At 40.5% G+C, this 12613-nt stretch overlaps 1 protein-coding gene and 1 pseudogene across 3 annotated transcripts in view; both read right to left on the minus strand.

Moving 5' to 3' along the window:
- KLHL12 (kelch like family member 12) overlaps nucleotides 1-12613 on the minus strand; it is a 38291-nt gene that overhangs the window by 10642 nt on the left and 15036 nt on the right. For both annotated transcript variants that reach the window (XM_032288779.1, XM_032288780.1), the window contains exon 6: nucleotides 11622-11736. In XM_032288779.1, coding sequence (XP_032144670.1) covers nucleotides 11622-11736 — 115 coding nt within the window. The remainder of the gene's footprint in view (nucleotides 1-11621; nucleotides 11737-12613) is intronic.
- LOC116558718 lies at nucleotides 555-3654 on the minus strand (annotated as a pseudogene). Its single transcript, XR_004272137.1, has one exon. The product of XR_004272137.1 is annotated as a phosphatidylinositide phosphatase SAC2-like (transcript).

The following is a 12613-nucleotide window of genomic DNA, read 5'->3' on the forward strand; positions in this document are numbered from 1 at the left end:
CCTGGGTTCAGGCAATTCTCCTGCCTCAGCCTCCTGAGTAGCTGGGATTACAGGCACGCGCCACCATGCCCAGCTGATTTTTTGTATTTTTAGTAGAGACGGGGTTTCACCATGTTGACCAGGATGGTCTCGATCTCTTGACCTCGTGATCCACCCGCCTCGGCCTCCCAAAGTGCTGGGATTACAGGCTTGAGCCACCGCGCCTGGCCCTGAATTTTTTTTGAGATAGGGTCTCGATCTGTCCCCCAGGCTGGAGGGCAGTGGCACAATCACAGCTCATTGCAGCCTTAAGCTCATGGGCTCAAGCAATCCTCTTGCGTAGCTAGGACCACAGGTGTCCACCACTACACCCGGCTTGTTTTTGTATTTTTTTGTAGAGACAGATGTTTTCCAGGCTGGTCTCAAACTCCTGGCCTCCCAAGGTGGTAGGATTATAGGGGTGAGCCACTGCACTGGGCCCAGACTAAATTTTGAAGTTGTGGATCATCTATTAAGGGGTTGAGGATGCCCCTCCTAGAATAAAGTAAAACCTGACTTCCTTCTAGAACTTCCAGTAGCCAATATATGTGTTCTTACATTCCTGAAAACAGCAAAATGAAATTTAATAGGTGCTGGTATTCACATCTGATGTATCAGGTTTACTATGTGACTGACAAGACTTAATGCTCCTAGGTTTACATGGGATAGGCAGAAGAAAATTTTTAACGTGTTCAAGCAGAAGACGGAGAAAATTAGGATCAAATGAGAATTTGCTTTTTGACTTTAGTATCAATGACCCTCAACTCCTCAGGGAATAGTTAAGCCATCAAAACTAAAATAGCTTTATATTTAAATGCTTCAGTAACATGTTAAAGTCACTAAAAACTAAATGTATATTTTGTAGAGGTAACACACAGGAATGAACAAATAGAACAAATTATGGAAAATGCTAATCCCCTAAGTATCTGCATGTCCAGCCCTTGTGTCTACTTCAAGTATTCTACCCACCCCACTACAAAAAAAGGTTCAGGTTATATCCCAAAGTGACCTGTTGCTGAATTACTTTCAGATAAGCAAAGCGCTCTGTAGTGTATAAGCTATTCAGGTCTACACATTCGAGGATGATGCACTTCTATAGTCCTGACTCTAAAATTGGGAAATCTACTCAGGTTCAGACTCCTTTTAAAACCATTTGAATAAACAGAATTTGTGGGCCCTGGATTCAGACAGTACAATTAAAATACCCCAAGAGGTAAAAACATCTTCTCATATTTTAAAATAAAAGTCATGGAAGAATTCTTATGGCTAAAAGCTAAATCTGAATTATCTGTGTCTGGCATTGTATAAACATACTTTTAAGTTCATTTTGCTGGACTTCATCTTCATAAATCACTTCAGGTTCTGCAGGACTCTTCTGAACTTTTGCCACTGCGAAGTTTAACCCATGGGTTAGTCCAGCTTGGGTAATACTAGTAACTGCGACCATGGAACTTCAAATCTTTGCAAAGGGAGAGACTGCTCTGCTGCTACTGCTCTCTGAAGGAGGAGTTACATGAAGCCCTGTCTCAGGTTCAAGCATGCTGGAAGCGGAACTAAGGGTCTTTTGAAATGCAACTGAATGCGCTGGCTCAACTAAAACTGTGGGCCTGTTGCAGAAAGAGACACATCTAATTGAGACAGTTGAGAAGGTGTCTGCCCTGTTGATTCTGATTGGGTTTCTTCGTTGGAAACTTGGTCATTTGATTTCTTTCCTGACTAGCCTGCTGAGACACAGACCTAGTGTCTAATAGGTAGGTCACTTTGTTTTGTGCATCTTGCACAAATCTGTGGCAGTAAATATCCATAGGCTTGGCAAAGCCAGTCAATATGTGTATTTTGAAAAGTTGCAGAAGGACTTTTCTTCAAATGAGACTCCTGGCCTTTTCCAAGCCCACTCCCATGACAACAGTAATCTCTGAAGGGGCATGAATGCTACCATCAATGCTGCTAAGAGAGTGAGACCAACTGCCTAACTGAGGTGCGGAAGCAATAATACCACAACTAGGAAGAATGTAATCTATTGGCCCTGCACTCTCTAATGAATTAGCTAGCTGCCTGTCTTCATCAGACTTAGAATCTGTAAGGAATTCATAGGGTGGTATGAGTCATTATCCGAAGACATGTCCCCATCAGACTCTGCCTGAACCTTACCCATCACTCCTGTGTTTTCCATTGTTTCAAGACTACTATCTGATTTCCAAAGATTTACTTTTAAGTTTGGTTTTAAAAAGTTAACTTTTGTTTCAGGTTTGGTAAAGTTTCCTAGCTTTCCAAGGTTGCCAATATTTATATTGGATTTGGTCTGTTTCACTTTTTGATTTAGAGATGAAAGTTTGCTCATTAAAAAACTCTTTCCCTGGGCCAAAGACCCTTGGTTTTGAGATCTGATAACAATGATGTCTTCGTGAGGTTTACTGCTCTTCCTCTCAAGTTTTTTCCTGATTATGGGTACCTCCAATTCTATGGCTTGGATGGTGATCTGTAGCATCTCTGCAATGCACTGAAGGGGATCTTTTCCATCCTCTTCAGGACCGTGCATTACAGCTCGCAGGGTGCGGAAATAGCCACTTGCTTCTTTTTATCTGTAGTGTAGTGGCATGCAGAACTCTGGCTTACCAAAAAGAGGGGTTCAGGACCCGTTTCAATTTTTCCAGGTCTTCTAGACTTAGTCGTTGATACTGGTCTACTTTATCAACTTCATCATCACAACAGGCCACATAGTAGGCAGAGTTAGAAAGCAGAAACAGCCCATCCACATCTCTGTGAGCAGCATCAATGCAGGTGCACTCTGAAAATTGTTGCTTGAGCCAAGCCATAAAAATTATGTCATGACGCATTTTAATATGAAATAATTCGACTACTTACAGTGTTACTTTCATCCTTGCTTCCTATTTTGGCATTAATATTTATATCAGCCAAACACGATCCTCAGTCAAAAATATTCTGTCCTTAATAAAAAGCACTTAGCACGTAACAGGTGGTCGGAAAATGTCAACCCTCCCCCAACCCCCATTTTTACAGAAGTCTTAGCTGCAGTAAATACTTAACTCCCTCACCATCCACTATTCCTTTTTAATAATAATAATAATAATTATAAAAAGTACATTTAATATGAACAAGAAAAACAAAAAACCCTTTAGGTATTTCCCTAACCCCCCACACTTACAGCTCTGAAGAAGTGCTTTATTCATTTTTGTTTTCCCACCATTGGGGCAAGCCCTCCTTCCACACTATGAAGCACCACATGAAGCCCAACCACTGCAACAATGGTCTCATAAAAGATGCTGTCTTCAGGGGACATTAACTTCAGACTTTGGAAAAGAAGTAATTTAAAGCGAAAACATAGCCCTATAGGAACTTTAACCATAGGAGCTGCAAAAAGGAGAACAATCTTGAAAGTCATAGCCAGAATGCCGTCAGACTTGGGATTGGTGGTGGTGGCAGTGGCAGCCTGCTGTGCGGTAGATGGGAGGCCTGTGGGAGTGTGGCATTGTCAGTCATTCCGTCCGTCCGTCGATGCCTCGAGGCTGTCAGACAGCCACCTGCACCCAACCTCACACCTGTAGCGAATGCAGAGAATCTTTTTTTTAAATTAAAAACCAGGGCCTTCCTCTGTCACCCAGGCACAATCTCGGCTCACTGTAGGCTCACTGTAGCATCGACCTCCCAGGCTCAAGCAATCCTCCTACCTCAGCCTCAAGTGGCTGGGACTGTGGTGTGTGCCACCAAACCCAGCTTTTTTAAAAAACACTTTCTCCAGAGTCAAGGTCTCACTATGCTGCTCAGGCTGGTCTCTAACTCCTGAACTCAAGCAATGCTCCTACTTTGGCCTCCCAAAGTGCTAAGATTATAGACATGAGCCACATAAACCAGCCACTCAAGGGTTTTATGGCTCTAAATGGCTGGGAACCTTTGATAACTGATTCCCAAGCCTCTTTGCTGTGAAGGACTCTCTTCATTATTTTCCCCTGACAGATTCTGTGTTTTGACAGACTGTCTACCAAAGTGAGTTTAAGTAATTAACTTCCCACTGCCAACAGAGCTTTTGATAACTATGAGTACCAGTGTTTCAGAATGAATGGATATAATTTTACTCAAATCTTAGCCTGTTCAGCTTTTTCTAGCACAAAAATGATTTTCTTTTAGAAAATTTAAAAATTACTAAAGGATAGTATAATTACCATCCCCACTCACATATTACTTCTCCCTGTTAAAAAGACTTAAAAAGTATTTTCTTTGTGATTATAAAACATATACATTTTTACTGCTAAAAAACTTGGAAAACACAAGTATTATGAAAAAAAAATTACTCATAGTTCCACAATACAAAAACACACCAAAATGTAACATAATTTCCTTCCAGCCTCGCTTCTACATATTTATAAAACACAAATGGGACTACATTATATTGTAACTTGATGTTTTTATTTCATTTTCCAAATATATGAATAACTCTTTTAGTACATGGTTATAATATTCTTAGGCATTTCAGGGTTCATAATTTTGGGTTATAAACAATCACATAAATAACTCTTGTGATAAATAACCTGAATATGAAACTTTTCCTGATTGTTTTCTTAAAGAAATGGGAAGAATGCTGAGTAATGAACGTGAATTAGAAAAAAAAATTTGGGGCCAGGTATGGTGGCTTACATCTGTAACACTAGCACTTTGGAAGGCGACTGAATGAACCCAGGAGATCAAGACCTTATTATTAATTAGGCTGAACTCTCTATTTAGTAGCCAGCTTTACTTGCCCTTCTGTGAACTGTACACTCCAATCATTATTGTTTCTCTCATGTATTCTTGTTTTCTTTTGTTTTTTTTTTTTTTTTAAGAAAGAAAGTCTTGCTCTGTTGCCCAGGCTGCAGTGCAGTGGTACAATCATGGCTGACTGCAGCCTCAGCCTCGACCTCCTGAGCTCAAACATCCTCCCACCCTCCCATTTCAGCCTCCCAAGTACTTGCAACCACTAATTTGTTTTCTTTTTTTTTTTTCTCTGTGTGTGAGATGGAGTCTGACTCTGTGACCCAGGCTAGAGTGCAGTGGTGTGATCTCGGCTCACTGCAACCTCCACCTCTTGCATTCAAATGATTCTCCTGCTTCAACCTTCCCGGTAGCTAGGATTACAGGCATGAGTCACCAACTCCGGCTAATTTTTGTATTTTAGTAGAGACAGGGTTTCACCATGTCGGCCAGGCAGTTAATTCTTGAGCTCAAGAGGTCCACCCACTTCAACCTCTCCACTGCTCTTGCCCCTGTCCCATGCATTATTATGAGCTCTTTACACACAAATGATTTTAACCCTTTATTTTATTTTACTTTATTTTTGAGATGGAGTTTCTCTCTTGTTGCCCAGGCTGGATGTGCAATGGCACCATCTCAGCTCATTGCAAACTCTGCCTCCTGGGTTCAAGTAATTTTCCTGCCTTAGCCTCCCAAGTAGCTGGGATTACAGGCATGTGCCACCACACTCGATTAATTTTGTATTTTTCATAGAGACGGGGTTTCTCCATGTTGGTCAGGCTGGTTTCAAACTCCCAACCTCAGGTGATCCACCCTCCTCAACTCCCAAAGTGGTGGGATTACAGGCATGAGCCACCGCACTGGGCCAACCCTTTAACCCTTTAAAGTGTTGTTCCAAACCTATGTTCCTAATTTGCCATAATTTTATATGTGATTTTTAATTTAGTCAATATTGACTTTATCCTTTGTGATTTCTTCCACTATTTTGTGCCCAGAAAGTCTTTCTGCCTTGGGAGAATTCATAAGGTTTTAACGTCTTTGAACCCTAAGTTGGGGACCAATACTGAAACAATCTGACTCAAATAAAAAAGAGCTAGTGAAAAGGTCAACCAGAAGAAGCCTGTTTGTTCTCTGCCAATGATGGAGTACTTGTTAAGTGAGGTTTTTATCTTTTTAATGAGAAAAGCTTACTTAAGACATCTAACAAGAAAAGCACATTTCTAAAACTGAAGAACCTGGCAGTGGCATGCTCATTACTTTTGGCCGGAGGGGAAGGGGCGCGTGTGTGCTGTGAAACACTATTAGAGAAATAGAGCTAATGCAGGACTGCTAAAATAACAGGGTTCAGAGACTTACATTTCCATTTGCATTGATCTTTAGTTCAAAAAATGGAGACAGCCACAAATTAGAAAAGGAATTTCTGGCCAGGCGCGGTGGCTCAAGCCTGTAATCCCAGCACTGTGGGAGGCCAAGGCGGGTGGATCACGAGGTCAAGAGATCGAGACCATCCTGGTCAACAAGGTGAAACCTCGCCTCTACTAAAAATACAAAAATTAGCTGGGCATGGTGGCACGTGCCTGTAATCCCAGCGACTCAGGAGGCTGAGGCAGGAGAATTGCCTGAACCCGGGAGGCGGAGATTGCGGTGAGCCGAGATCGCGCCATTGCACTCCAGCCTGGGTAACAAGAGCGAAAACTCCGTCTCAAAAAAAAAAAAAAAAAAAAAAAAAGAAAAGGAATTTCCATTACATCTTCTTTGAGACAGTACTGGGTAAGGTTAATAACTAAAATTTGACAGGCTATTGTAACTTGGCTGTCAATTTAATTTCCTTCTGCTGTATGCAGAAGAGTCATTATTCTGGTAGCTGGTTTAGTAGCCAATATGCATAGAGATGGGTAGAAGACATGATGGAAGAACAATCTACCTTCTAAGGCACACTGACAAGGCGATGCTAAGAATCTAATTGAAAATTGCTTCAGCATTTCCCTTCTAGAACTTCTAAAAAATAACCTAAAAACTATGAAGGTATACAGATTCATAGTTTAATCCCTCAAGGTCAGGGCAATAAGCAAGTTCTCTAACCAAACAGGAGCCCCTTCTGTTGCCTGTTCAGAGAGATGCAGGAAATGTACCTCCAAAGAATCTTTTGGGTTTACTGATTCATTAGTTTTTAGTTCAAAAACTAAAAAACTTATTACTTTAATAAGCAAGTAATGAGTGCTATTATGCAAAACAAACAAACAAAAAAACATTTTTCTGTGTTGGAAAGTACTTTAGTGACTGAATGTTAACTCTTGATATAAAGAACTGGTAACCCAGAGAAGCTAAAGGACTTGCCTAGACAGCAAGCTACTAGAGTCAGTGACAGAAATGGGAGTAAAAATCAAAGTAAGCAAAATGTCTTATCTCCTTGTGCCAGGTTCTTTCCACTACATCACTGGCTCTCATGGTACAGGCTGAGGAACCCTTATCTAAAATGTTTAGGATAAGAAGTGCTTCAGGTTTTAGACATTTTTGTAATATCTCCATTACTTATTTGCATAACTATCTGAGCATCCCTAATTCAGAAACACCAAATCCAAAATGCTCAGTGAGTATTTCCTTTGAGCATCATGTTGGCACTCAAAGTTTTAGATTTTGGAGCATTCTGAGTTTCAGACTTTCAGATTAGGGATATCCAACCTGATTTTTAAAAATAATGATAATATTTTAAAAAACAAAAGTAACGGCCAGGTACAATGGCTCACACCTGTAATCCTAGCACTTTGGGAGGCCGAGGTGGGAAGATTGCCTGAGGTCAGGAGTTCAAGACCACCCTGTCCAACATGGTGAAACCCTGTCTCTACTAAAAAATACAAAAAATTAGCCAGGTGTGGTAGCACGCACCTGTAATCCCAGCTACTTGGGAAGCTGTGGTGGGCGGATCACCTGAGGTCAGGAGGCAGAGGTTGCAGTGAGCCAAGTTTGTCATTACCAAACTTATGGTAATAACACAGAGGTATATAAATAAGATTTTAATGGTTATTTCCTTGTAATCCCGCCCCTGTTGGGTAATCTTGTTAAAAGTTTGGTGTGGGCCACGCACAGTGGTTCCTAGCACTATGGGAGGCTGAGGCAGGCTGACTGCTTGAGCCCAGGAGTTCGAGACCAGCTTGGGCAACATGGCAAAACCCTGTCTCTAAAACAAATACACAAATTAGCCAGGTGTGGTGGCAGGCACCTGTAGTCCCAGCTACTAAACAGGCTCAGGTGGGAGGACCCACTTGAGCCTGGCGGATGGAGGTTGCAGTTAGCTGAAATCCAGCCTGGGTGACAGTGAGAGACCCTGTCTCAAAAAATAAATAAATAAATAAATAAAAATGTAGTATGGATCTTTGTATACCTTTGTTTAGGCTTGTACAAACACCATACACATAACAGGAGTTTTTGCCTGTGCTTTTTAATTGAGAAAGCTTTTCTCTCAGTATGTCCAGTCTGTTTACCCAGCTAAGAATATGCAACTCAAGGCCTTTAATAGCACCACAATATTCCACAGTAAAACTGTACTATAATTCAGTCAACTATTCATTCCCCTTGAGATAGAATTCAGGTTGTATCCCTTTCTTTCTGGCAATACTAACAATTTATAGTAAATCCCATATTCTTACAAATATATCCCTATAAACTGGCTTGTATTTCTGTAGCATACATTTCCAGAAATAGGACACAAGGCATATGAACATTTTAAGCTTTAAAAAGTTATCTTAATATTCATTTCTAGATCTGTTAATGAAGCACATTTTTAAGTGTTTATCAGTCCCTTATATTTCCTCCTGTATGTGTTACCTATACTCAATCTCCTATTGGGCTATTATTTTTATCTTATTGGTTCATATGGGTTCTTTTTATGTTAGAAATATAACCTTTTATCATACATGTTGAACATATTTTTTCTAGTCCATGTCTTTAACTTTCTGTCTTTTGTCATCAATTAAAACAAATTTAATGTAGTCAAGCAACTTTGAAGGATTCTGAGTTTTTCTGCTGTGGTTAAAAAGGTTACTACCCTGGGAGGAAAGGGAGAATTAGGAGTTATTGTTTAATGGCTACAGAGTTTCAGTCTTGTTAAGACAAAGAGTTATAGAGATTGACTGTATAACAATATAAGTGTATTTGATATTTGACATTATTCAACTGTACACATAAAAATGATTAAGATGGTACATTTTATGTTAAATATGTGTGTGTGTGTGTGTGTGTGTGTGTGTGTGTGTGTGTGTATTTGTTTATTTTTGAGATGGAGTCTCACTCTGTTGCCCAGGCAGGGGTGCAATGGCGCAATCTCTGCTCACTACAACTTCCACCTCCTGGGTTCAAGCGATTCTCCTGCCTCACCCTCCTGAGCAGGTGGGATTACAGGTGTGAGCCATACCAGGCTAATTTTTGTATTTTTAGTAGATATGGGATTTTCTCCATGTTGGCCAGGCTGGTCTTCTCCTAACCTGAAGTGATCTGCCCACCTCGGCTTCCCAAAGTGCTGGGATTACAGGCGTGAGCCACCATGCCCGGCCTATTACATGTATTTTACAAAAAAAGAAAAAGATTTCCATCCAGAAGGTATGCAAATATTTTTCTATAATTTCTTTTAATCTTTTCATAGTTTTTCAAACATTTAGTCCTTCGATCTATCTTGTGTTGTTGATATGTATCTTTGTATAAAGTATATAAAACACGGATCACATTTTGTCATCCTGCAGTAATAGAAAATACCATCTACAATGCCCTACCTAAAAGTTCTCTCTTAAAAAAAATGGTAAGATTTTTTTCTCTCTTTGAATGCTAAGATTATGGATGATTTTTATTTATTTTTTGCTTCTCTGTATTTCTAAAAGTTCTACACTGAACATATAGTACTTATGCCATTAAAAAATACAGGGAGGCAGCCACGTGTAGTGGCTCGTGGTTGTAATCCCAACACTTTGGGAGGCCGAGGTGGGTGGATCGCTTGCAGCCAGGAGTTTGAGACCAGCCTGGTCAACATGGAGATACCCCGTCTCTACTAAAAATACAAAAATTAGCTGGGGATGGTGGCAGTTGTCTATTGTCCCAGCTATTTGGGAGGCTGAGGCACATGAATTGCTTGAACCTAGGATGCAGAGGTTGCACTGAGCTGAGATTATGCCACTGCACTCCAGCCTGGGTGACAGAGCAAGACTCCGTCTCAAAAAAACAAACAAACAAAATAATGGCTGGGCACAGTGGCTCACGCCTGTAATCCCAGCCCTTTGGTAGGCCAAGGCGGGCGGATCACGAGGTCAGGAGTTCGAGACTAGCCTGACCAACATGGCGAAACCCTGTCTCTACTAAAAATACAAAAATTAGCTGCGTGTGACAGCGCATGCCTGTAATCCCAGCTACTCAGGAGTCTGAGGCGGGAGAGTCGCTTGAACCTGGGAGGCAGAAGTTGCAGTGAGCCAATATTGCACCACTGCACTCCAACCTGGGAGACAGAACAAGACTCCATCTCAAAAATAACAATAATTAATTTTAAAAATTAATATATATGGGAGGTCTGTAATCTCAGCACTTTGGGAGTCTGATGCAGGTGAACTGCTCGAGTCCAGGAGTTTAAGAGCCAGTCAGAGCAACAAAGACTCTGTCTCTATAAAAAAATACAGAAATTAGCCAGGTATAGTGGCACATGCCTGTAGTCCCAACTACTTGGGAAGCTGAGGTGGGAAGACTGCTTGAATCTGGGAGGCCAAGGCTGCAGTGAAGCAAGATCGTGCCACTACACTCCAGCCTGGGCAACATAGTGAGATCCCATCCCATTTCTATTAAAAAAAATTAAATATAGGGGATAAATCACCATTCCACCTAAACCCATCAGTGAGTGAGCAGCTTAATTATCAATTAACACCTTATTATGCATGATGAGTCCTCAGTCAGATGAAAGGAAATAAAACAAAATACCACCCCGTACATATAGAGTAATTTATAACTCATAAAATGCTTTTATACATTATATATTAGGCTCTTGGGACAGTGAAGCAGAGAGAATAGGATATGCAAAGTATGATAATATCTGAGTACTTAGTATGTGCCAGCTATAGTGTTAGGTATCCTATATACATCTCATTTAATCCTCCCAAAAACCCATCGAGATAAGACACTAACTCTCATCTTCGTGGTAGATGTATAGGCTCAGATAAATTGATACCTTGCCCAACCAGCCACTGTTGGGGCTTGGATCTGAACCTAGGTCTATTTGCTAAGATAATAGCTAACACACATAGTTATTATGTGCCAACAACTGTTTTAAGGCTTTACACAAATAACTTCATTTACTCTTCATAACAATGTTATAGGCAGGTCCCATGATGATTCCATTTACAGATGAGGCAACTGAAGCACACAGAGGTGCTTTTCATTCCGGAATGGAAACCACATAAGGGGAAGTGAAGAGGTAGGTGGGAGCAGATACTACTTACATGCCACTAAGTGGCATTAAAATTATCTCTAATTCACAGACTCTACATAATATTGACAAAAAATTGTAACATATTCAGTAATGCTTGACAATGTATAAAGTGCTTTTATAATTTCCAAATAGTTATGTGAAGTAGATAAGAGAAGATATCTTTGGTTTATAGGAAAGAAAGCTTAGAGTGGTAAAGTGACTTGTCTGAGATGACAGAACAAAAAGATCTGAATTAGGAAAGAAAGCTTAGAGTGGTAAACTGACCTGTCTGAGATGACAGCATAAAAGATCTGAAACAAAGTCTTTGTACTTCTTATAGAGTGTTATTTTCAACTACGTTGTTACCTGCAAGAACAGTTGAAAAGCATCCCCTCATTCTGCCAAGATACCAGCTTACCTAGGCGAGCCCTTGTCCGGGGTCCCTGCATTTGACTCCGAAGTTCAGGCCTCAGATGAAACTTCTTTGCTTCATCAACCAGATCCCTGCACTGTAAACTACAGCGGATGAAAGGCTGAAACACAGCAGACAGTGGAGTGAGGCACAGGGGATACCTGTAATACTGTAAGAGTACAAAGGGCACATGCAAAGAATTGACTTCTGACCACAGAAAACCAGTTTCCAAAGCCCAGTGATTCCAGGAGTACTGCCAGTAGTAACTATGCTCTGGGTTTCCAGAAATGATTTTTGTTTTTTTAAATTTCTAATTCAACTGGGAGTTCGGCTACCATCTCATGTCTCTTCACATTCCAAGGTTCTTTTCCTTTCTTCAGATCCAGAAATGATTTTTAAAAGTTATTTAAAAAACAGATAATATACTAGATGGATCAAAAATTAAATGATATAAAAAGGTATGTTGAGTAGTATTTTCCATCTCTCTCAGGGATTACATGTAAATATTTTTACATAGTTTGTATGTCCTTCCAAGGATTATGCAAACACAAGTTCATAATAACTAACAAGAAAAATAATAAGGGAAAAACCAAAAAGATTGTTATTTTCTGGGTGACAGGAAGAAGTATATTTTGTCTGAAATATTTCCCCCAAGGTTCACCGTACTGTTGTAATCACCATGTCTATTTCTGATAGCTTTGTGCTGGACATCTTTCATTTGCCTCCCAACTCACTCTGTACCCTTTTCCACTCTGCCTCTGGCTCAGAAGACTGGCCTATATGAACTGTGTCAATAGGGCTTCCTATGCCTTCTAGCTTCTGGTTGGGATAGCCCAACCAAAGCTCAAGGTTTCTCTCAAGGCAGTGATTCTACATGATTCTTTTTCCTTTAATGTTCTAGTAGCCACTCTTCAACCTTGTCCCTTCAGGCTTAGGGGCTGTTAATAGCCTATGTGTCCTAAATCCAGGTGATTTCACTGTCTTCTGTTGTTTCTCTG

This window comes from Sapajus apella, unplaced genomic scaffold (genome assembly GCF_009761245.1).
Source record: "Sapajus apella isolate SASKATOON/1434 unplaced genomic scaffold, GSC_monkey_1.0 scaffold22, whole genome shotgun sequence".
In the NCBI taxonomy this organism is placed as follows: Eukaryota; Metazoa; Chordata; class Mammalia; order Primates; family Cebidae; genus Sapajus; species Sapajus apella.